Here is a 26,028-nt window from a genome sequence, read left to right as displayed (position 1 = left end):
CTTACTGCCTTTAAAAAGTTTTTGAAAAGGCTACTGCTCCAAAACATTATTTCATAATTTAGACACATGGATTTTTTGTCCTTTGGTCCTGTGGCCAAAAGCCAAGTCCCTCTCCCTTTTGTCTATTAGCCCTGGAGTCTAAGCAGTAACTCCTTTTCCTCCTTCTCCCAGACTCGACTCTCGGTGGTGCTCGGGGCTAATGATGAGGGTGATGTCATTACAGTTGAAGAAAGTACTTCAAGCTAATCTTTTGGTTTTCTTCTTTAATTTTGTAAAAGAAAAAACATTTTATGAATTAACTGAGCTCTTGGAACCCTTTGGAGGTACCCTCTACATAAGAGCTATTACTATCGTCCATATTTGGTGAAGTACTTGGGAATGAAAAGTGTTATGTAAATGTTCACATGTGATTACCATGTGACCCTAAATTCACAGTGGGACAGTAAAAACAGCCCAGGGAGAGTCATGAAGCCCCAGAGAGGCAAGGATTTTTGCATAAGGTATGACATTTTCTTTTAATTTTTGCATACATATAGTTACACTTCTGAAAAATGTCATTCACGACCATTAAGGAAAGTACATATAACTGTAAAAGAGAAAATAAATTTACACCAAGTATTTGCTGACTATTTTAAGATCAACACAGTCTATGGAGAATAGAAGAGTAGAGAAGAAATTAAAATGCTGTGGAAAGCACTGGGAATGAATAGAACCTTCTGACAGTAGGAGCAGTGGCTTCTAAAAGCTGTAGCCGTATCTTCCCCTCTGAAGAAAATCAGGAAAAAAACCAAGATTAGTTTTGAGGGGATGGAGTGGATGAATTCTGCCTAAAGGCAAGAAAGAGGGATCCACATTACTCCTGGTTAATGATCTTAAGTCATAAGGACATGACAAAATATTGAATTTCACTTTAAATCTTTCCTTCCTTCTGAATGCAGACTCCTTGCAAAGCAAAATATTTGTCTCTCTGTGTGTGTTTTTCTCTCTTCCTCCCTCTCTCTCTCTCTCTCTCCCTCTCTTTCCCTCTCTTTCCCTCCCTCTCTCCCCCTCTCTCTTTCTCTCTCTCTTTCCTTCTCCCTCTCCCTCTTTCCCTCTCTCTCTCCCTCTTTCCCTCTCTCTCTCTTTCCCTCTCTCTCTCCCTCTCTCTCTTTCTCTCTCTCTCCTGAAGATGGAACCCTGGGCTGCATTCCAGTCTCCAAACTCTTTGCTTTGTGTCTAGGTACAATAGTATTGTTTTCTTTCAGTTGTTCCCTAAAGTTGTTCACCTAAAGACCTGTGAAGCTGATTTTCCATTTATGGTAACAGCCTAAAACTTTCCTTTTAAAATAAGTGTAAGAAAAAAATGAATCTGACATACAGAAAGAACACCAAGTGAAGCTCATGTGGCATGGAGCTATAACAAAAATCTTGCTAAGTCTGAGCGACAGAGTCTGGAAAGCGGGCAAGATGATTTCAAGCTCGTCTAATTCCGGGATCCTGTAAAAACAGGAGGAAAGCAGGACCCTCTGGGGAGAGCAGAAACCCATGGTTAATAGGCAGTGCTTGTGAGTATTAGAAATCCGTGTCCTCGCAAAGCGCCCATGCCAGTCCAGAGGGATAAGAGATGAACCAAGACACTATAGGAAAACAGTACTGCTTGGGATATGTTTTAACATCTGTTACACACAATTCCAGATGATTAATGAAAGGATGTTTGGTTTGAAATATACTCAAGTGAGGGGAGAAAAGCCCACACCTTTTCTTACTGCTTAGAGAGATTCTACATTTCCCAGTTCATGTTATATAAAAACACAAGAACCAAAGACAGGAGAGGAGGAGGGGAACATTGTAGGAAAATTTCTGCCAGGAAACACACAATAAAACCTAGCTTGTTAGCAACCTGGCTCCAAATTATTTTTTAAAAACAAATCCTAACTGTAATGTAGTTACAGCCTCTGAGGGAAGCTCTAAGCCTGGGGTCAGCGTCCCAGAACCTAAGCTCGGAAAAGAAAGGAAGAAAGAAACCTAAGCAGGCGTCTGCCAGGAATATGAAAGCAAAATCTCCGAAGCAGAAGAAACCCCCCAAAGGAGGAAAAGACTGCAGCCTGCAGTAATCTGTAAATGATTGCTGGTAAAGGCTGGAGGCTTCAGGCTTGATCTGTGTTTGTTCCCAAAGAAAGCCAAGGAGGACGGTGTTAATAAAGAGAGATTTAACTGAGAGCTGTGCTCGGAATAAAGTGGGCTACAAAAAGGTCAAATTTGATCAGTTGGAAAAGATTACAGGGGCTTTAAAAGGTGGTGTGGAGAACTCGAGCGGGGCTGGGAAGTAATATAGCGCAAGATTGATCTGGGGGGTGGAGAGAAGCCAGGGCGAGCGCTTATCAGTCCTGAAAGGAGGAAGAGCTGCGCCGGGCTCTGCGCGCGCCAGCCCCAGCCCCAGCCCAGAAGCCACCGCCCGCGTCCCCTCCCCTCCTCCCGGCCCCTCCGCTCGGGATTCGCCTTCCGCTGCTCCTAGACAATGGTTTCCCTAATCTCTGACTTGGATCCCCTGAGAGACTGGAAAGTTTTAAGGTAGGCCTGCTTTGCTTTCTCTCCCCTCGCTGTCTGAGTTTATGGTCAAGTTCCTGCCCGCCCTCAGCCCACTTGAGGACAGCCTGCTTGGTGTTCGCCGGAATTTGCCTGCCTGTCGCGGTTTTAAATGACAGCCGGATCTGGTGGGAGGAAGGCTGCGTTTTGACACGGAAACAACTTTGAGCTGATGAAGGCAGGCGTATGAGTGTGAAGTCCTCAAGTTTCACTATAGGAGGGACAAACAGATGTCTTCTTAATGAGAGAGTCCAGCCCTGTACCAGTGCTCCTGACCCTGGCTGACTCACAGCATCAAGTCCTGGAATGTAATTATTGGTCTTCAGGGGGCATCAAAGGATTGAGGTGGGAGGTGGCAGGCTTTGGGGGACCTCAGATGGAAAGGTAGACTTTTTCACAAAGATTTCTCACTATTCCTCCTTGAAGAGGACCTATGGATGGAAATTTGTTTTCTTCCCGGGTGACCTCTCCCTTCTCACCCACTCCCAGGTCCAATTTGGAGAAACAGGTATATTCAACACTCAGTTGGCCTTAAAACCAAATGAGCCAAATTTATGAAATAAATTCATCCTCTGAATGCTCCTAGAAAGGCGAACTCTGACCTCAACACCTAAGAGGCCCCAAACCAGAACTCAGGAGCTAAGAGTGGCCAAGTTCGTACATCATCTCCACTTGAGTCTGAGCTGATGCCTTTTGTAAAATTCGCAATGGATTGGGAGGTTTAAATTAATTCTAAGTGGTATTTCCTAGTGAAAGCATTTTGGGCAGTTTTTAAAATATAAAAATGTTAAGTGGAGGGATTTTTATTAAAAGTTGTTCTATACAATGCCGTTTTCCCAGGTACCTGTACCAAATCATGGTTTCATAAGAGAGAGATAAGAATCCAAGTAATGAATAGAAGACTGTGTTCCTGAGACCTTTTTTCCCTGACATTTACCATGTGTTAATTAGCTAGATAGTTATTTCCCTTTCATGATTTTTGCCTTAGTATTTGTCTAATTTGATTATTTTTAAAACAACATTATGGAACAGAGCAAATAAAGGAAAAAAAGATCAATATCATCCCAATTTTTAAAAAATTATTACATCTTACTTTCTAGAACCTTCTGTGCATGCAAGTTGTGTTGTGCATCATGTAATATATGCTATTATGTAATCTGCTTTTTCATTCCCATATTTCTGCCTACCTTTCATAACCATAATTTTAGTGACTAATTAAAACACCATCATGTTGATGTATATCATTTATTATAATTATTCTGTTTGTTGAAAATTCAGATCGTTTCCAGTCTCTGATTTGTATTAACAACATGATGAACATCTTTGTGCCTATAGCTTTTTACTTTCATTAAAGAAATTCTGAGAATTTCTCAATGAAATGGTATAAACATTTTTATGGATCTTTCAGTGATGATTTTGAAATTTGTTTGCATGTTTAAACTTCATCTTTGAGACTTGGTAACATACTTCAGCAAATGTTCTTATGGTACAGCTATTAGAATAAGTTTTATTCCCCTTTTCTCTAACTGAATTACTAACCTATTTCTAAAACTGAAAGATATCTTAAGAGTGCTTTCAAAAAATTCTTTTTGGGTGATTGACCTAATATTATTGCATGAGTAGATAAAGCAGGCTCCAGCTCAAGAATGTGTGTGAGCTCAATTACAAATTTTGAAAATGTAACCCCCAAAGGCCTTTCTAAATAATGATACCGAATCTTGACCTATTTAAAATGCTGGCTTTCCCTTAAATGTGTCTCCACAATAAGTGAAGTTTATTTTATGATTAGAGTAAAGCCTTACAAACTTGGCAAGACCTGAGAAAGATAAACATTTTTACATGGACTACTTTGGGTACACTGAGTTCATTCGGCCCACACCTTTTCTTGGCAAACGTTAATCCATCAGCTTTTTGAGTGTATATAATACTTCCCTGAGATAAGCAATTTTATAATTTATGAATCAAATTTTAAATCCCTTAGTTGTTTACAGTAAAGCATCCTTTTGGCTAATTTTGATTCACTGAACAATAAGTCTGTGCCTACAATATATAGGAAAAGCAAAGACATACCACAACCTTATGAACGGATAGTCTGTAAGGCATGTACTATGATGCCATTCTGGATGTCTGTGATGAGTCACATCAATACAATGCATTGGAAACCCAGAGAAATGGGGTGAAAAACCCCAGTCCAGTTAAAATAAAAAAGCAGTCATTGCCTTTGTGGATTAACAAATGAGTAGAATGCTTAGCATATAAAAGGGGGAAAGACCTTCAAGTCTACATAATCTGGAATAATATTTTTAGGCATTGGGTCAGAAATGTCACCTGGAGTTTTGCCAAACCTGTTGCTCCTGAAAAGTGATCTTAAGGCACAATTTTAAAATCTGCTTATGTTGTTACAATTTGGTGTCTTCAGATAGGATCTGCTTGCAGGATACAACTTCAGGTCATGAGCTTATGTCAAGAACTATATACTTCACTCTATCCTGGGTCCATTTATCACATGAAAAAAATAATCAAGGATGAGAATAGTGCTATTGGCTATTTTAATTACTGTCTACCTGAAAGGTCATTAAAGAAACCTAACTGCCACCAAAAGACATACCAACAATTTTCAACAGTAAGATTCCTCTTTTGACTCTTGGGAAAGCACAAACACGATAACTTCACTCAAAGAAAAGAATCAAAATAAGTTAAATCTGGAAAAAAGTATGTATAGTATACACAAGAAGAAAAAATCACAATATAGTAAAAGAATAAGAGAAACATGAGTGAAAGAATAAAACAAACAAACCAGGCAATACATTTAGTACACAGTGAGATGTTCATAGATATTACTCGAGAGAGAAAAGTTGACATTGAAGTAGCTTAGACTGGGCATGCAAAGCAGACCACCTGGCTTCTCCTTCCACAGCCCCTGCATCATCTTTAGAAGAGGGTCTCAAACAATCCAAAACCGATATGTGTCCTATTTTGAGATGAAAGAATTAGGCACAGGAGATTAAATGACTAGAAGTCACAAATTCATTAGAGGGACTGACCAACTCCTCTAGTCTTCCAACTCCACCCTCTCTCCTGAGAGATTTTATTCTGCACCTTCTCTTCTGTTCTACTTCTTGTCCCATGATTGAGGACTTTTCGCCCCAGACTGGTCCTCAGCAGAGCCACATGTCAGAAGCTCAACAGGATACAAACTGTGTCTTCAAAGGCCATCCAAGACCTTGTTTTTTCCAGCTGTAGTGGGTGAATACATCACTCTGCTATCTAGCTGGGTACTCTAAAAAAAAAAAAAAAGCTAAGCATCCTCCCTTGTCCCTCATTTCCCTCTTAATTTACATCCAAACTATTGCCAACTCTTGTGGCTCTCCACTGCTTTCTGCCTGCCACTGCTAATACCTCCTTTTGGGCAGAACTCTTTACTTCTTCCTGGTTTATCTCCCTGCACATTCAGTCAACATTTCAAAAGCTGTCTATTAGATCATGTGATTTTCTTTCTTAGACTTGTCTCCTTTATTCTTGGAGGAAAAGCCAATGTCGTCATCCTAACCCCATTTGACCTAACCCTTGTACCTCTCCAGCACTGCACACATGCCCATCTTTCTCTTCCTCTCACACATAGCCAAGTTTATTTTGGCTTTATGTGCACTAGCGCTTCCCTCCCCTACCTGGAAGTCTTCCCTTAACTAGTGGTGGGCCTTCCAGCTGCTTGTCACTCAAGTCTTAACTCAAACGTCATCATCTCAGTGAGGCCTTTCCTGACCTCTTACCTTAGAGTCATTTGGAAGTCACTCCCTAGCTTATCTCCTGATAGGTTCATCCAGAGAATATTTCAAGTATTCAACCACTTTTGACTTAGGAAACTGTCAATGCCCAAATCCTGTTATTTTTGCAGTTATTTGTTGCTTGTCTCTTTCTCCTATTAGAATGTATGATTTGTGGCTTAAGTGGTATATACCTAGTAGCTAAAATATTTCTCAGCACATAACAGACATTGAATAAGTGAATGAAAAATGAATGGATGGATGAAATGGTCACTATTTGTCTCCTCCATCTAGCTGTCCACTCATAAGGCCAGAGACTTTGTGTATTTTCTTCACACTCTAACTCTAATATGTATCACAGTGGTTCTGTGCTATTGTGTTCAATGAATTAATTAATGAATTAATGATTCCCAACTCCCAGTGTTGTATTTCTGTTTTCCATCTCTTATTTCTGTGGCAATCGGCAAAGTATCTGATTTGGTAACATGGAAAATTTTTAAATTCTCACTGAGAATTTAATATACATCTATTATTCAAGTGGAATTCATTCTTTCTAGACAAGAGAATGATCTAGACCAGAGGTTAGCAAATCTCTTCTATAAAAGGCCAGATACCAAATACTGTACTCCAGGTTTTGCTGACCATAAAATTTCTATTGCTACTATTCAATTCTGTCACAACACATTGGAAGCAGCCATGGAAAAAAATGTAAACAACTTAGCTTGGCTATGAGCCAATAAAACTTTATTTACAAACACAAGCAGTAGGCTGAGTGAGGCCTATGGACCACTGTCTCTCATCTATTATCAAGACTAATAATGTGACTAACAAGAAAACAGAAGTGGCTTTGACAGAGAGTTGGAGAGATGTTTTCAAATCACATATGACAAGGTGAATATAATAAACTTGCCTCATTATTAGAAAAAAATTGAAAAGAGGCTTGGTGACATTTCAAAGGTCAGAGATGTTTGAAGTCATGCACACTTGATCTCACACAGATGATTACACTCTGGAGAAAACTTATGGTTTACCACAGCCCTTAAATGTTTGGATGTGCCTTAAAGCTATAACAAAATATATTTTTGCCTTTTCTCTTAATGAGTGTGTAAGAAATTCTCATTAATGAGAACAACACATGTGATGGAAAAAATAGACCAGACTCTGACATGTTTTAAGTCCTTGATTGGCCTCCATTCTTTCTTTTTTATTGCTTTCTCTATCTCACTTAGTATACATTTCCCTTTCACATGGCTGATAAACCTCCTAACATGAATTCCAAATTTATGCCAGAGGCATGCTGAGTATCTTTGAATGCACGCCATGTGAAGATGCTTTTCAGTTCAGGCCCCACAACATCTTGAAGGTGCACAGAGTGGGGAGAGGTTGCTGGAAGCTCTGTTGGTATCCACTGAGGCTAGGCTGGCTATCTGATGGTCAGGAATTAGTCTTCTTACAGGATCAAATGGAAAAATTATTAATTAGTGTTGCATGCCAGGCACTATGCTAAGTGCTTCACATATACAGTATTTTATCTTTACAACAACCCTGTGAACAAGGGAATGGTATTATTGCTCTCAATTTGGGAAACTAATATTGGTAAAGTTCACCAGCTTACCTAAACACACACATGAAACCACTGTATGGGCTTGGGTCTTGCTAACTCTGAGCCAAAGGACTTTAAAAATTATGCCATATATTTCCTTACGTAGTTATCCCTTTCCTTGGTACATTGAAACACTTGATGAAGTGTGTTGCCTGAACTGCATCTCAAGAAATATTTGCATCAGGTAATTTTTCCTTTTCCCTTGGGAATGCTTGAACTCTTGATGCAGTTAGTACTGGATACTTGAAAAAACCTTTGCAGAGCCATGGAAAAGAGGCTATTAAAATATAGCGAAAGTTAGTAACATTCTCTAGGTATGCTGAGGTATCCATTTGTAGAAATTAATACAAGACCTATATTATTAAAATAATTTATTATACTGGAGAATAATCTATATTTTTAACAAAGCATGACTAATGCAGGAAGGACACAAACTAATAATGAAAAGGTTATTTTAAGATCAGCTGAAAAGGCAAAGTACAAAGTATTATTTTTCTATAGGTTGCTCTGCTATTTCATTACATTTTATTCTAATTCTAGCATGTAAAAAACAAAAACCATCATCAGGTTTTCCACTTCATAGTTTTGAATAATCAACAGAAAGTTATTCACTAGATGTTTTTTTTTTTTTTTCTGTTCTTTTTGTTTTGATTAGCTTTGTTTTTTGAGGCAGGACCTTGCTATATAATACTGGCTGGACTTAAACTCACTATGTAGCCCAGGCTAGCCTTGAGCTCCCAGCAATCCTCCTGTCTCAGCTTCCTAAGTGCTGGGATTACAGGCATGCACTATCATACCTGGTACTATTTTTTCTGTCCTTGAAAGGGTCTGTTTCCTTAGCTGGCTGATCCATCAATGTATAAAGAATAAAACCAACAAATCCAAATCACTTGTGATCTCTGTTAGGTGATCCATAAGAGAAAATTCTTCATATAATCAGGTAAGGTTGCTCCAAAATCAGAGACCACGGGGAAGGCATTTTCCCAAAATGCAAAATAGAGGAAAATCACATGACTTTTATTCACCACTGTGATGTCAAAGATAAAGCCAGACAGTAGTTATAGTATAAGGACATATTTTTCATCAGTAGTCTGCAATAGAAACAAAGCATCTAGCATGGACTAAACTCAACTTTGATTTGTCAGAGGTTACTGGGTATTTTAAAGGGAGAGTTAGGCACTTGGGGGTAAGAGGTGAGCAAGGGGCTCTGCAAAGTCAGGGAAGTAGAAAAGAGCAAAGAGCTGCTCAGTGCTCGTGCCACACAAGCCAGCTCAATCTGAATTGGAAACTACCTGTTACAAGTCTCTTCTCCCTCAAAGGCTGGAAGAAAGGGCCTTACTCTTCCTAATAAATACATTTTTTTAAAAAATGTTTACTGGTATATATTTTTAATGCATAATAATTATATTTGTTTTGGAGATTTGGTGTATATATCATGCATCTTGATCATTTTTTATCTTATTCCCCCAACTCCTTTTCCTCCCTTTCTCTGATCCTCTTGCTGATCTCCAAAACATCTAACTTCTTCTTTCCTACCATTTCTCCTTTATTTTACTCTTAAATTTATTTATAGTTTGCATTTCCTATATAAGGGAAACAATGCAATATTTAACCTTCTGTGTTTAACTTATTTCATTTAACACTATGGTCTCAAGATCCATCCAGTTTCCTACAAATGACTCAAATTCATCTTTCTTTGTGGCTGATTGATATTCCATTTGTCCCTTTACAACATTTTCTTTATCTGATTTACTATTTAAAAAGAATAGCTTTCAGGTCCTTGAGGAAGACACTCCTGTATTGCAGGAGATATGTATGTAGTAAACACATATTTCACAGGAACAGAGAGGGACACAGACTTGGGAGCCCTTTATAGTCAGTGCTCTAAGAAAGTGTGTCCAGGGACTGCCAGTCAGGGGTTGGCTGGAACACACAGTAAATTCTTCTGGTAGCCTTGAGCTTTCTCAGGTAGGCAGTTTAAGAGGGGCTGGGGTCATGCTAGAAATGTGGGCTTGAGCTGCTAGAAACTATGTTAGCATTTGTTCAGGTAGTTTGATAGCAGGAAGGGGAATAGGCAAATTTGTCTGAGTGGAATCTGTAGTTTTCATAGTCTGAGATTGAGGCCTAGTTAAGAAGTGGACTCAGGAGCCTGGCTGGAGTTTAGTCAGAGAGAGTCTCTTTGTCAGTCCCCTTCTTATTCAAGGAAAGAAGAGATATTCTGCTTTCCTCTGAACATTGTAAATCTATTTTCTACTTGTTGCCATTTAGTCATTAAGGACCAGTTAAACCATCTGTTTAGACTTGGTTGGTAGTCAAGGATATTTGGTAGATGGTTCAAGTGATCAAGCATTTAATGAGGGGCCTTTCTATGGAAACCAAAAGGAAAACAAACATTACTGGTGAAAGCAGAATAGAAACTTGTGAACCTAGTGAGCAATAGTGAAAAGATTGGTGGAAATTTAACCTCTAAATGGATTTAAATGGTGAAGGGAATACAGCGGAGGCAACCAGATGGATTTTCCCAAGTTTGAATGTCATGGTGATGATATAGGCATTAGTGTCATGATGTGGTTATTTCCCGAAACAGCATGGGAGATAGGGGACATCCTAGGGGCAGCTCATGCCCAGCAGCCATAGGCAGGAAGATTGTCCATTACATGATTTGGTATGGTGACAAATTCTTTGAAATTTATATCTTAGCATGCACAACTTTTTCAGATCATGAACCAAAATAGGACCTTAGTCCTTAGTCCAATTTCAGGATCTGGGATGTCAGCTTTTATTTCTCAGTAGTACTAAGTCAGGAGGGAGAAAAATCAGAAACGCTAATTTGGAAAGTTGTAGCTGGGTTTTGAAAGAAAATAGAAGAATTGAGGATTTAGTAAGGACTGACTATGTGTCAATGATAGGATTCTGTCCAATTTAAGGTAAACAATACAACCTCAGAGATAATGCGTAAGACCAGAATCTCATATCTCTCTGTACATTTACCCTCCATCTTTAGTCAAAAATACATATTATTCTTATTATAAAAGAATTAGGATCTCATTAAATTTGGCCTGATTATTTCTCTAAGTGCTGCAATAATTATAATTGACCACATGGACCTTTTCTAAGTTTGCTTTGCAGGAATTTATTTATTTATTTATTTATTTAGGTATTGAGGATTAAACTCAGGACCTCATGCTTACCCAGGCAGGCACTGTGCTGCTAAGCTAAATCCCTGGCCCTTGCAGGAATTTTTAGTAAGATAATTCAGTTTGGACTTTGAAAAGCCTCTTGAGGCTAGGAAGCCAAGGCAAGAAGTTGCCATTAGACCTACAGTATATATAGGTGTGAGTAAATTCCTCTCTTTTTTTGAGGTCCCCCAAATATCCTAAGGTTCCTAAAGCCTGCTAGGATGTGACCATCCTTATGTATCAATATGGAAGCCCTGTAAGCCAGGTACCAGGCCAGTTTTACAACATCCAAGAGATGTGGGAAGGGAGGAGGGAGGTAGGAGGGGGGAGAAAGAGAGAGAGGAGGGGAAGTGGGTGTAAAAAGAATTAAGATGTGTCATGTATATGTTATAACTACTCACAAAGAATGTATTTATTATATACCACAAACATGTACTAATACAAAATAAATAAATGCAATTATTATTAAATAGTTTGAGTAAATGCTTAATTTGATTCAAATAAAATTTATCACTTTTATAATCTTAAACATCTAATAACTATGGTACTAGTTTATTTGACTAGTTAATCCAAATAAAAGTATATGCCTACATTTAATTTAACGTTGACATCCCTGAAAAATACCTGTTTTATTAAACTAGTCTCATTTACCAAAGGTTTACTCAAATTACATAAAGTTAAAAACTTTTGAATTGGTTTCTACATTTCTGGGAGTTGTGGGAAAATTTAACTTATTTAAGTACTTATTTCTCTCTAAGCCAATGAGGTTAGAACTTCTTTGAAGGATTTTATAAGGATTTAAAAAATTAATTTGGTACATAAGTTCCATCTGGAGTGAGGGAAATATAAATATGTATAAAATAATATATAATATAATATACATAAATAATACATAAACAGGAAGACCAACTCAAATTCTTCTCTTTCTTCTCTTCTCCCTCCTTCCTCCTCTTCCTCTTCTTCCTCTTCCTCTTCCTTTTCCACTCCTCCTCTTCCTCTTTCTCCTCCTCCTTCTCCTCCTCCTTCTTGTTTTTTGAGACAGTCTTGCTATGTAACTGAGGCTGGCCCTGAACTCACTATGTGGCCCAGGCTGGCCTCAAATTTGCAATCCTCCTGCCTCACTTTCTTTAGGGGTGGGATGACATGCATGTGCCACCACACCCAGCTCATAGTTTTCATTCTAAAATTTTAGTCACAAGTCAGTTATAAATGCAATAATACAAAAATCAATAGTTAATTTAAGAGCTGTTACTTATCTTAACTTCATTTTCTGTGTGAACCCAAATTGTGTTTCTGGCAGATGGGGCAACTTAAAGTATGCAAAACTTCATACCAATATTTGTAGAAGAAACTTTAAGATTTATTTTGTTCAGATATAACATCTTATGGAGGCTATGGACTAAATGGATGCTTCTATTTGGGAAGGGTAGAATTTTTTCAGCCTGGAATAGTTGCTTTTGGGATTCCCTGAGTCCCTCAAGAGCTGCCCAGTGGGAACCTAAAGTTCCAGGGACTGAAGGTGCTGAGAGCTGGGTGGGAAGGGAAAAGTTTGGCCAGGGAGAAGCAAGGACAGGAGGAGCTCTGGGCTGGCTGAGAACATATTATGGAATATGGGGGTGGGGGCTGAAAGAGAAGGTGGAAGGTGGGGAAGGAGGAAGGAGAGAAGGAAGTAATGGAAAAGGAGAGAGCTTAAGGAATCACTGTAGGGAGATCTTGTTTCCCAAAGAAGCCATCAGAGTTGCAAATTATCCGTAGTATTTTCACATCAACAAGAAACAGACCTTGGTGCCTTAAGGAGTTGGTGCCTTAGTGGGGGAACTTGTCAAAAGCAGGAGGTCAAAAGGAGGCATTCAGTTGACTAGGAAATTCCCATGGGATAAGTAGAATCAAATAGAACAAAGAGGCCTTATAAGGAGGCAGGAAAAAAATCTCAGTCAGGAGTCGGAGTGAATTCTCACTGGAAACAAGCATGTATTCAGGAAGAAAATTCAGCCCAGGAGGTTCCTTTGAGAAGCAGTATGGGACAAACCTGGCTTCAGAGAGTACACTCAGAATGGCGACAATAAAATCTGTTCTCGCTACGCTTCAGATCAAGAGACAGATTCATGACAGGAGACCCAAAGGAGCAAGTGACCAAGATAAAAGAAATGTCCCTGTTCATGCTCAAGGGCCAGGTGTCACAAGCCAAGGTTTAATGGCGTCAGATCCAGGTCTGAGACACTGTGGCAGATGACCATCAAAGATAAAGCAAATCCAGACACTAACGTGTTAAGGAGAGACTTTAATAAGCAATATGCTTTTGCAAGAGGAAAGAATCTGCAGTATGAACTTAACTTTGATTTGTGCAGAGGTGCTGGGCATTTTAAAGGGAGAATTAGGGAGTTGGAGGGGGTGGTGAGCAGGGCCTCAGTGGAGTCAGGGAAGCAGAAAGTGACAAACAGCTGATCAGCGTCAATGCCACATAGGCCAGCTGTGTCTGAAGTGGAAACTCCAGTGTTAGGAGTCTCTTCTCCCTCAGAGGCTGGGAGGCAAGGGCCCTCCTTTTTCTGATCAGTACATTTTAAAAGAATGATTTCAAGTCCTTGAGAAAAATATTTCTGCACTGTAGGAGATACATGTACATCTCACAGGAACAGAGGACCCAGACTTGAGAGTCCTTTATAGTCAGTGCTCTAAAAATGTGTGTCCAAGGGCCACTGGTCCGGTGTTGGCTGGAACACACAGTAAATTCTTGTGGCAGCCTTGAGCTTTCTCAGGCAGCCAGTTAAAGAGGGGCTGGGGTCATGCTAGAAACGTGGCCTTGAGCTGCTCGAAACTATGTTAGCATTTGTTCAAATATTTTGATAGCAGGAAGGGGAATAGGCAAAAATCATTTGTGTGGAGTTTGTCATTTTTATAGGCCAATGCTGAGGCCTAGTTAAGAAGATGGCTCAGAGGAGCCTGGCTAGAGTTTGGTCAGAGAGTGATTTTTATCAGAGAACAGAAAGCATAATGTGCTATTTCTCTTCTTTGTTCTCTCCAGATGAGTTTAGTCTAAAACTCCCAAAATATAAGAATCACATTCTGTAAGTGAATACTGTGGAGAGATAAAGCAGTATTCAAGCTTGTCTGTTTTCATACAGAGCTGCAGTTTGCCTCCCCTCTCAATTTTAGAGCAACAGAGTAAGAAGGGACCCTGAGATCACCTATTCACTCTCCTTCTTCAAAATAAAAATAAAAACCAAAAATCTCCTCTTCCAACACTGTATTTTTATGAGGACTGAAACTAACTCTTTCCTCACCACTATGGCTTCAACATTTTCTGGGCCTATTTTCAGAACCCAGGCTGGGTACATCCTAGTTTCCTCTGAGAACTTGTTACCCAGCCACCCTTCCTCTTGTCTGGGCACCCAATTCAAAGTAACATTTTCTTCCTCTAGAGCTGAATCTAAACCTTAATATTTAAATGTAGATGCACATTTTCTACTTCTAAAATATATATGATGCATACAGACATATATCATGCATATCTTAGTTTCATTAGCAGGCTATAAACTCCTGTAAGATATATAGGTCAACATCTGGTTCATCCTTACCTCTATCTGTATCCATTGTATCTCAGATAGCATATTTTGCTGAGCCAGGATATGATGGACACCCATACATTCCTCATTTCTAAGATGAGACTTTGAACCAGATTGTAGCTAAGGATCTTCCATCTATGAAATTATATGATCAATGTAGTATAGAACAGAGAAGCATCTTCCCACCGGATCACAAATCTCACCTCTAAGTGATATTGCAAATCCATTTCCTATGCTGTCGGCTTTTTCTCCCAGCAAAGCAATTCTCTTTATATTGATCTTCATTTTCTTTCAAGGCTCCTTTATTCCCAATCCTTCTGTAGGGCTCATGGACTAAACTACAAATCTGTTTTCTGGTGCTCTGTCTCTGAACTGCAGCTATAATGTAAATCAGCTGTCCCAGGGATGAACTGCGCTGACATGTACTGACATTAGCAATGGCATGAGTCGTCCTGCGGGCCTGGCATTGCGATCAATCCAGGCTGCAGGTGTTCCAGTTAACCATGGCTGTAGAACTCCATTTTGGTTTTTTTGTTGTGCTAGTTTTTCATTCTTATAGAGACACAAATGTCTAAGCCAGAAAGAATTGTTTGAGGCCTGTGGAAACAGCACTTTTATCTATTTTATCGTGTTTCCTAGTGGGTAAAGTCAAAGATTTTGTGAACAGGAACAATGTTGCCCTCATTTAAGTTTGTTATTTACAAATGATGCTTAATGTTTTCCCTGAGCCCTTGCACATGTCATTCCTTCCCCTTTGTTATTTTTGTCATTATTGGACGTAACGTATGTCACTGAGTTCCCAGACGCTGGACTGCTTTTCCCTTCTTCTTTGGTAAGGCATGTGGATTTAAAAAGTTTATTCTAATCTGAGCTCATGAATGTAACTTTCTCTGATAAAGGTATTTGAATTGTCCACATAGCTCATTACAAATTGTTCAACATTTATCACTCTGCAAACAAATATAATCTATTGGGGAATTTTAAACTGAATCTGTTCCTTGCATTATAGATTATTCTCCATGGCAGCAGAACTCTTGTCCCCATTAGAAGGTATATAATGATGGGTAGTTTTGAAATGTGTACATCTGAACAACATAAGCAAATGTAGTTCTTTCCCAGGCAGATGAAGCCTGATACCGGGTGCATTAGGCTCAGGGAGCCCTAGAATACTGGTGTCCTGGTATAAACCATAGATAGCTACAGAGTTCCAGAGATGCTAAAAATGGAGCCACAATCAGGCCCTTCAGCTTCTCAGCTGAGAGATCTAAAATTCATTTGCTGAGGACTTTCTGAAGGATCTAGAATGTTGCCAGAATCCTGTCCTGCCATTTCTGGCCAAATGTGGGATTCACCAGACCCTCTGGACCAGAGAGAAAAAGTGGCAAATTGAAACATAGTAATAGTTTATAATAGAGGTATCTTTGGCCCCCAAACCCCAAAATATACTAGTGTTATGATTTCTATTGAACTACATGAAACACTATAAAAATTTTAAACCTAGTTAGTCCCGAATAACTTTAGACCATGAAGCTTGCTCTGTAAACACTGTATCAAAGACGAATTGGTAAATCCTTGAGAAAAATTAGTGAAACCTTGATCTACTCTGAATATTTTAGCTTCAGGTAACTAAAACCAAAGGTCAACAAATTTTTTCTGTCCAAGTGCCAATGAGTAAATATATTTGGCTTTGCTGACCACTCTTACAATTTCTATTACTATTATAGTCATCCCATCATATTTGCAAAATAATTGGTTCTAGAACCTTCCTGAGATACCAAAACAATCTCTTGCAAATAAGCTACAAACATTCTTCTGTATACTTTAACATTACTTCTAAGAAGCTTATATCTACTACAGTGTAAATGCTCTGTAAATAATTGTTCTATATTGTTTAATAAATAATGAAAAGAAAAAAGTATGTACATGTTGAGTATAGACACAAGTTGTTTTTTTTTTTTCTGAATATTTTAAATTTATAGTTGGTTGAATCACACTGATGCAAAACCCTGAAATATGGAAGGTTGACTGTCGCTGACTGCCATTGTGGCACAACAGCAGCCAGAGACAATGCAAAATGAGTGGCAGTGGCTGTCTGCCAGTACAACCATATTGACAAAATCAAGCAGAGGGCAGGATTTGGCCCACGGGCCATCATTTTCAAACTCCTGGGTTTGCTGCAGAACCACATTATGCTCCATTAGGTTCCAAGGCAGCCTGGACAGCAGTGGAGAGATTGAGCTGGAGGAAGCAGCAAGAGAGACCATGTTTCCCCCAGATGCTGTGCATCAAGCTGGCTGAAGCTATCCTGGGCCTTTGCCCTGGCAAGAAGACAGGGTGTACAAGGAGCGAGAGAGAGGGAGAGCTGGACTTTCTCAGACCTGGGATCACCTTTCATCTTGGCTATACTGAGGCCAAAAGCAGAGCACACTTGACCTTTTAAGGAAGGCCCAGCACTTGAGCAAATGCCCTTTTTAATGTCCCAGAGCCTTATCAGTCCACAGCTGTAACTCATCCCTTTGAGGGACAGATCATGACATGGGAGCAAGAGAAGCAAGAAAAGCAAAGAGTATCCTTGAAAACCCTGCCCTAAAATGACTACAGAAATCTGTGAGCAAAAGGCAGCTGAGCTCATTTATTGTCCTGAGCCAGAAAATGACTTCTGAAAAAAAGTAACTTGACTCTTGGTGCCTTAGGTCTGTATCCAGGATTGCTCTCTTCATTGCCACAAAATTCACCTCTTGGGTGTGGCCACATTTTACTATTGCACAGAAATAAAGCTCATTAGTCAATTGAATGCTAGATTGAACACATGCATGAGCATGGCTAGCAGGGAGATTTGGCATCTCAGGGAAGCCCACATTCCCCACTGTGATAAATGGTGCCTCTTTGCCCCCTCCATGATGGGCCATTAATCACAGTCACTGTGAAACAGAAAGAGGTGCTTTGAAGAGATTTAGGACAGAGGGCTGGCCTAGGCCAGATGAGGTAACATGGCTTTCTCAGTTTCTTCCTGCAGTCTGAGGCTCTTCAGAGAGTGCAGCCATTCACAGCTCATTTTAAATCAATCAATGCAATACCACACAACAGTACTTACATTTTATGACTTCTTTCCACTTCAGCAATGTAGGGTGGGTGGTAGGGACAGAAGAATGCAGAAATTAGAGGTTTGATGAGGCTTTCTTTATCCCTGAAATCAAACCCTATAGGTTCTGTCTGGAAGATGCAGGGTAAGAAGGCTGAGTGTGAAGTGAATTCCTTCCTGGATGTGATAGCCCTCCACATTACTGAATCCTACTTAATAAATTGCCACTTGACCATAAATTGTCCTTAAAGTACTACATTGAAAGTGTCAGTCTGCCTTGTCAAAGAGCTAGAATTATACAAGAATGGGACTTCAAGAAGATCACTGGAAAGGAATGAGGTTTGAGGCAGAATTTCTTTGAAGGACATTAATTTTATTTATGACTTCTTCCTGGTGCTGGGAAACCCTCTGAGGCCCCTGCAGTGGCCCGGATTTATCGCATTCCCTCCCAGCTTTCTGTCTCAGGGCTCTTCTTTGACCCTGCCTACCCCTTGGACCAAGAGGCAGAGTTTACATCGGGCCACCATGGGTGTAAAGAAGGACAGAGGTGCCAGGAAGGAACAGCATTGGATAAGGCATAACTTAATTAATATTTCTGTAGGAAAGGGTCTTTATTGCCATCTTTGAAAGAGGGTGAATGTGTTTGAGGAAAACAGCTTTGTTTCCTTAAAACCTAGTAACAAAGTTGGAGAATAAAACCTGTTTGCCAGCTTCCCAGGCTTCTAGATCAGCAGTTGCTTTACTGCAGTGGCTCATTACAGAAGATAGGCAAGCAAATATGGTTTTCCATTTATTGACCATATCTTGGCCAAAGCCCTGAGAGGGGGACCAGTTTGTTGTGCTTTTGAATTGTGCTTTTAAACCGTCTGCAATCAGGCCCAGCTCTCCAGAGGACAGAGCTATACTAAGCTTTAATTCTCTAGTTAATTTTTTTTGTAGCCATAAAATTAGCTTCCTTGTCTTTTGCTTATTCTCTGCAGATCACCATTCAGTAAATCAGCAGACCTGTGGCTCTCTTAGGCAGGCAGTTAGTGAGAAGGGGAACAGAGCAAAACAATTGCATATAAGCTTCCAACACCATAAAGTGAAGCAAGAGAGATGAAGAGGATTTAGATACTTGAGTCTATATAGCATGAGTCTTTTACCCCTTAAATTGGCCTAAATCCCTTTTGATCGTCATTTCTAATTTTTGGCAGACAATGTTCCTCATTATAAAAATAATGAAAAAATGAAAAGTGTAAATCTCATCTTGAAGCAGTAAGTTTCTGTGTCTGCCCGTGGTATGTACAGGTGTACAAAAGCTTCTCTTTTTTTACCCCTCAGTATGGGAAATGAAGCCAGGGCTTTCACACTAAGCTACATCTCCAGCCCGTTTTTCATTCTTATTTGAGACAGGGCTTCACAAGTCATTAAGTTGCCCAAGCAAGGTTCAAACTTGTGAGTCCCCTGCCTCAGCCTCCCAAGAGTGCTTGGATTACAGGTGTGTGCCACCACGCCAAGCTCAGAAGCTTTCGTTAATGAAAGTTCAGATAAGAGACAAATAAGCTCCTTCTGGAAGGTCCCTAATAGCACATAAGTCCATTAATTTACATTTTGATTTCTCTTTATATTTGATTTTTTAAAATAATCAGGGGTAAATTTAGTGAATTTTGTGCTATAGGCCAATTCTGAGAGCTGCCTCTCTGTTTCTGACTTTAAATAAACCTCTGTTTGAAAAGGTATTTGCTGAAAACCTATTCTACCTGATTATAGCAATCAAGATCTTTCAGGTATATTGAGTGTATTTTTCCAATGCACAGTTTAATTATGACATTCTCTCTGGCCCTTTTTCTATAATTATTTTTCTCAGCATTATGCATTACTGAATAGCCAGAGAGCTATCTATGAGGGGGAAAAATGAATAAGTGGAAAATTAAATGTCCAGTTAACTAGAGACGTGCTTCTGTGCAGATATGGAAAACAAGTAATGTCTTAAAAATACAGTCCATTCTTCTGAGGGGCCTTGGATAAACAAATTTAGTATTACTCAAGCTAATCATATGGTACTAATTTGCTGCTTTGCTTTTCCATTAAACTCTCCACAGGTGATTCTACATTACAATTAGGTTTAGTATATTCCAGATTCAGGTAATGGATTAAAGTTAAGCAGATATTCTTTTAAAAAGACAGCATGTAACCATAGGCTGTACTAGAGTTTTCAACACCAAAAAACCTCTAGTAAAGGAAAGATAAAATATGCTAATGTGCACCACTACTCTGACTCTTAAGAAAAAAATTGGGAATTAGAGCAGAAAATTGGGAGTCCCTAGGTCAGTGTTGCACTGTGTCAGCAATGCAAAGAAGTACATGGAACCCAGAAGATTCCAGATGGTGCACAACAAACACGGCAGGTGGTGGAGGGCAAGAGAATGTGTGAAGAGAATGGCATTTCACATAGAAGCAGAGTTAGAAGAAAAGGAATGAGACCTTTGTTCTATATGAGACTTTGGTGTTCTGAATTTCGCATGTTGACACTAGTATGTAGTGGAATAATAGGATAGTGAACTTAGTTCCTTATTCAACATTGCTTGTCCTCATTTGTTCCTGAAGTGAAAATTATGGGGCAAGTGGGTTTTAGCGTAAGCTAGACTCAAAATTCAAATCCAATCTGTTACATCTATGACCTTTAGCAAGTATTAAACCTCCCATATGGCCTACCTGGCAAGGTTTCTGTTTTCTGTTTATGGGTAATCTTTATAAAATCTTGGCACATAGTACTCACTCACTAAACAAACTGGTGTTTTGTTTAGTGATTAATATCACCTGTACCTAAAGCCAAACCTTTCTGATCATACAGGGTATTTCCTCGGAGTAAACAAAATTGTTTAGGCAGCATCTATTCAGAAACTGTATTTTGAGGCTGTCATTTCAAGAGGTAATCATATGTCATTAGTTTTGTGTTAATAAGCATTTGTGAGATTTACCGGAGTACCTCTGGTGACCCTCACATCTGTTCTGCCAGAAAGAGACAGCCGTGTGTCTGGCATGGACATATCGATTACATGTACCAGATGCCAAAAGCAGAGGCCACTGAAGTTTCGTATACACAAGTGTTTTCTCATTAAGAGATGAGATTTAGCTTCTGCTAATGGCACAGTCAAGTTACAGATCACAAATACATGACCTCACTTACAGAGGCTGATTGGCCAGAATAGGCTGGCCTGCTTATTCCTGAGCCTCATTCCTGATTTCTAAAGAAATTTTCAGTGTTGGATAGCCCCGGCAAGCAATGGACCTTCTTTCAGATGGAAAGACAAACTTCTGAACCACTGCCAATACCCTAGCTATGTGTGTGTTCCCTACTGTAAGAGTGTGATGTGTTACTATCACCAGATAAACTAACCAGGAAACATCCAGCAAAGGGATACAGGAGAGCGCTGAATCTTAACCTGGCTTAAAAGCTGGACACCATGAATTTTAGCATGAGTTAAGCATGAAACTGCTCTTGCTAAGGTTACTGATGTCAAATCCTAATAGTCATAGCCAGAGGCTAATTTTAATCCTTATTACACTCCACCTCTCTGGAGCATTACCACCATTGATTTGCACCTTTCTCTTTGAGAAGTTTCCTCTCTTGGTTTCTACCCTTTCTCTCCTAATTCTATGAACTTTATTTCTTCTTCATCTTTTCTGGCTCCTCCTCTGCATACCTAGCCCTTTAACCTCCACCTTCTTTCCCTCCATTCTCCAAAATGTCAAACAGCCCTCCAAAAGGAAAGGAACTTGCACAAGTGTTTTGTTTTGCTGATAGGATGTTTCCTTTTAATCTGATTTTGCTTGTCTAAAACACAGCATGCCCAGGGCCAGTTCACACCCACTTCCAATTGTCTCTTCACTATTTCACAGCTCCCTTATTGTACCTTATCTGAGTGGTCCATTCTTGTACTTGTCTGGGTAGCCATTTGAGTTGCAACCTACACACCCACTAGCTGCCTTAGCAAAGCAGTTTGAAGTACATATGCTTGGTGACTCCCAGTTTTAACTTCTCTCTTGAAAGTATTCACTACCTACCTAGGTGTCCTGTATCCCTCTACAAAAAATAAACAAATAAAAACATCTCTTTCTTGTCTTGCACTAAATTCATTCAAAGGCCCAAAACTATTCTCAACCTTGATTGGTGGTTTCCTTTATCTCCCTTTTATTCCACATTAAAAACTGTGCATTTATTCATTTGTTCATTTTCTGCTTTTATTCAAATGTCTCTTTAGCAACTATTGTGCCAGGCATTGTACTAGAAGCAAAAAATTCAATGGTGAGAATAAACAAAGCCCTTGCCTGATAGAGTTTACTGATGAGTCAAAGATAAAAAATATTAATGAGGTAAGCTAGGTTAGGGAAATCAGGAAAGAAGCTCCAGAGGAATTTTTATTTAAGTCAAGATCAGACCTAGAAATGTACTAGCAAAGAAAGCTGAATGTGGTGGCACATGCTTATAATGCTATAGCACTTTAGGAGGCTGAAGTAGGAGGAACACAAGTTCAAGCTCAGCCTGGGCAACTTAGCAGTGTAATGAGATCCTGTCTCAAAAAGAAAAAAAAAAAAAAAAAAAGGCTTGAGACTGTAGAAAAATAAAAGTTAACTAGCAAAGAGAACAAGAAAGAGTATTAAAACACATTCAAGGCCATGTTGAAAATTGTATGTTCTCATCCCCAGAGCAATGGAAACACTTATATTTTTAAACAAAAATAGTGCCACCAAGAGATTTGCGTTTCCAGATGTGTGCTCTAACTGTGTATTGTGGATGCATTTGAGGGGAGGAGGGGGAATGTGGTAAGAACATTTAGGAGACTTGTAGATGTTCAGGCCAGAGATGACAGTCACATGGGCTGATACAACAGCAATGGCACTGGAGTTAAGTGGACAGAGTCAAATGATATTTAGAAAGTAAACCTACGGATATGGAGGTGAAAGATATTGCATATGTTGGTGAGGGAAAAGGTGTCCAGGATGACTTCTAGGTTTCTGACATGCTGGGGGTGTCAGCCTGGGTCCTGCAAGACAACTATCTATGGGGTTCAGTTTGTATATATTGGGCTAAGGCACCACTGATATGCCTAAAAAGAGATCTCAAGCTGTCAGGTGGCTTCCTGGCTCTGGGATTTTGAGGAAATGGCTGAAGAAACCTATGCATGACTCATTGGCAGGTGGGAGGGGCTTGAATGCACATGGGTGCTTGGACGTGGCACAGGAAGAGAGCTAAGCCACTGAGGACTGGCCCAGGAAGTGAAGAGCACCAAGGACTGGGCTAGACAAATGCCCGTTGTTCACTGTTTAGCACCTGTCCCTTACCATAAGTATCGAAGTGTCATTGTGTATTTCCCTTTCTCCCTGGAAACATCTGTGAGTTAAGGTCCTGGGCTTCTTGCACTTGCCTTATCCATTCCTTCTTGACGCTCTACCAGGGCTCACTGCCATCTTCCTTCCTAAACCCAGTGTTTCCTGAAGTTGCTGCTGGGTTGATCTTAGGAAAAAGACAAGCATGTTCCTGTTTCTCCCTTATCCAAAAGCTTCTGGGGCTTCCTATGCCTGATAGAATACAGTGGAAGTTTCGAGCTGGCACACAAGACTATGAACAATCAAATCACTCTTTCCCTGGCTGTTTTCACAACACTGTATTTCTGGCTGCCTGGAGAACATCACACTGCTCTGGAGCTGCTTAGCCCAGAGCCTCTGTTTCCTTCCCAGCTGGAATGCAGTCAGCTGTCTGACCAAGAACTTGGCCTTCCTCACTTTTGCGTTTCTAAAGCCTAGAAGGACAATTGGCATTTAGGGAGCATGGGATGTCCCACCTTGACCAAATGGTGGTCTCTTCTGCCTTCCTTTCCCTCTGTACAAATGTGGATTCAAAGTATTTGCCTCTTACTCACCTCAAAGGCATATTCTTTTGTTGTTGTTGTTGTTTGGTACCAGGGATCAAACTCAGGACCTTACACTTGCGAAGCAGATGCGGTGCCACTGAGCTAAATCGCTGGCCCTCAAAGGCATATTCTGCTGTAAGTCAAAGAATTTCCTTTTCTAAGAGAGGAGGTATAGTGTGGAGAGGAAAAATTGTGAGACATATGCAGCCATGTATTTTAAGTCAACCGTCAAATCTGAATTACTAATTTCGGAATGATATTATTTTTATTCAAAATCAAATGCCCTCAAACCCCCATTGGATTAAATTCCTCAGGTTAATTATATATGTTCAGTGAGAAAAAAATTCAAACTTCAATTTGAGGAACCTCAGGGGAAAAGATGTCTATTTAACCAATTAACTGTCTGTACTTTTACATAGACCTAATTTACTATTTTACTTTATCCGCTAATTTACCTTTTTTATTTACTGTATTCATATGCCAGGAAAAAGAAAGAGAGACAGGGAGACAAAGACAGACAGAGAGACAGAGAGAGAATATGTTTTTAAATATGTTTGGAAACCTAGTCATTTGGAGTAAAGAATGCAGCTGACTGGCCCTAGCAGCTTGCCTAGGATTGATGCATTCCAACGATTTTTTACTTATCAAAAAAATTCTGTACAGTTCTAGAATTTTCACCTGTGAGGCAATGCTGAATGCAGGTAAGTCCAAACTGAAATTTGTAGAAATGTCTTACTTTTTATTAGGTGCCTAAATATATATGGGCCCTTGAGAATAGAATATTTGCTTGTGGTGGAACAGGAAGGCCCTTAAAAATGATATATGTGATTCTATTCTTCTGTAGTTTGGGGGTAGGGGAATCCCAGCCAGAAAACACTTTTTAAAGCTTTATATGGAAGGATGTGCATAGAAGCCTGGAGAAAAATCTATGGGCATGGCCGGTAACTTCTAGAGCTCCCTAGGGACACTGTAGTTGACTTGAACATGTTTTTTCTAAATATCACATTTTACTAAGTAAAAATTCAGTATCTGAACACTGGCTCAAAGCATGTTAGTTGCATCTACCCTACATTTGCGCTTATAGACCTTTGTGCCACAGTATGATGGGGTGGGTAGAGGAGTAAAGATCAGAGCACAGGTGGAGATGGAAATTGGGATCGAGATGTAGAAATGGTGAGTCATGATTCATCTCTGGCTGTAATCTTTTAGGCTTAAGGATTCTCTCTTATCTGTTCATAAGGATTTTTGTACTGTAGGCAAGAAAAATAAAGCAAGACTGTGTGTGTGTGTTTTCTTTCAGACAAGAAAATGAAGGGCTGAGTTATGTTAAATTTATGTTTAAAAAAAACCTTCAAAGCAACTTCACTCATTTAAAAATACTAAACAAAATGTGATGGAGATAATAGTATGAATAATAAATCCTTTGTAAATATGATTTTACCTGACTCTTGAATAATCGTTGCATGCCAAGCCCAATTTTAATTATTTTATATCTATTAACTCATTTAATCCTTACAGACTATACAGCAAGTATCATTTTTATCCCCAGTTTATACTTGAGAAAAACAAAGCATAGAGTTTACTCAGATGCACACAGTGTGTATGCTTGTTTCAGATCCTTTAACAAGTTAACAACTACACTAAGCAAAAAATATATATATATATATATACTGATATATATATCAATAATGGTGTGAATATATGTGTGTATGTAGATGGATATTTAGATATCTGATAGAATCAAGGTTCATGTTTCTCTTCTAATTCCACTTGGAATTTGTTCCCATTATTCAAATAATTTTACTTATTAAAGTTTAAAAGTATAGAATCTGATGTGTTAAAATGTAAGTAAGAACTTTATGAAAACCCTTTGTTTACTCACCTAGATAATGAGCTGTGTTATATGGGTCAGCTACACTTAAGAATGCTATTAATAGTGTGTGATTCTTTATTTATTTGGCCAGCAAATAGACTCCTAGAATATTCCATTCATCTCATCTCACACAGTATATTTTACCTGTCAGTTTTGTCTACAAAACTCCACAAATTCAAAGGCATATCTGGAACCTGAAATCTTCTACCATAACTCTGAGGGGAGAAGATTAAAATCAAACCAAACTAAGGTACGTTTGAAATCCCCATCAAACCAATGTTCAGCACACACCTCATATATCCCTTTTCCTTGCCCCACATTGCTCCAGGACAATAATTACAATCTTCAACTGAAGCATTAACACTTAACAGAGAACCTTAGTCTTAATAAGCATGCCAAGTGTAAAATCACTTGGAGTAACTACTTTCTTAAGCAGTTTCAGAAATATTTAGTCTCTGTTGCTGAACAGATTGTGAGGGAGCCATAACCAGAGGAGGTCAGC

General features: G+C 39.3%; 1 protein-coding gene across 13 annotated transcripts in view; it reads left to right on the top strand.

Annotated features, from left to right (window-relative positions):
- Celf2 (CUGBP Elav-like family member 2) overlaps positions 1–26,028 on the top strand; it is an 830,356-nt gene that overhangs the window by 297,666 nt on the left and 506,662 nt on the right. For 2 of the 13 annotated variants that reach the window (XM_087181283.1, XM_087181294.1), the window contains exon 1: positions 1,871–2,550. The exons of 5 other annotated variants lie outside the window; for them this stretch is intronic. In XM_087181283.1, the coding sequence (XP_087037409.1) occupies positions 2,498–2,550 (53 nt within the window). In that variant the 5' untranslated portion in view covers positions 1,871–2,497. Of the gene's footprint in view, positions 1–479; positions 501–1,870; positions 2,551–26,028 lie in introns of those variants that run through there. 6 more of the 13 variants (XM_087181274.1, XM_087181278.1, XM_004854549.4 and 3 more) reach the window with 6 other exon arrangements.

This window comes from Heterocephalus glaber, unplaced genomic scaffold (genome assembly GCF_053883595.1).
Source record: "Heterocephalus glaber isolate CG9 unplaced genomic scaffold, H.glaber_assembly_v1.0 deba00001472, whole genome shotgun sequence".
Classification (NCBI taxonomy): domain Eukaryota; kingdom Metazoa; phylum Chordata; class Mammalia; order Rodentia; family Bathyergidae; genus Heterocephalus; species Heterocephalus glaber.
This window is presented reverse-complemented; position numbering and strand designations above follow the sequence as displayed.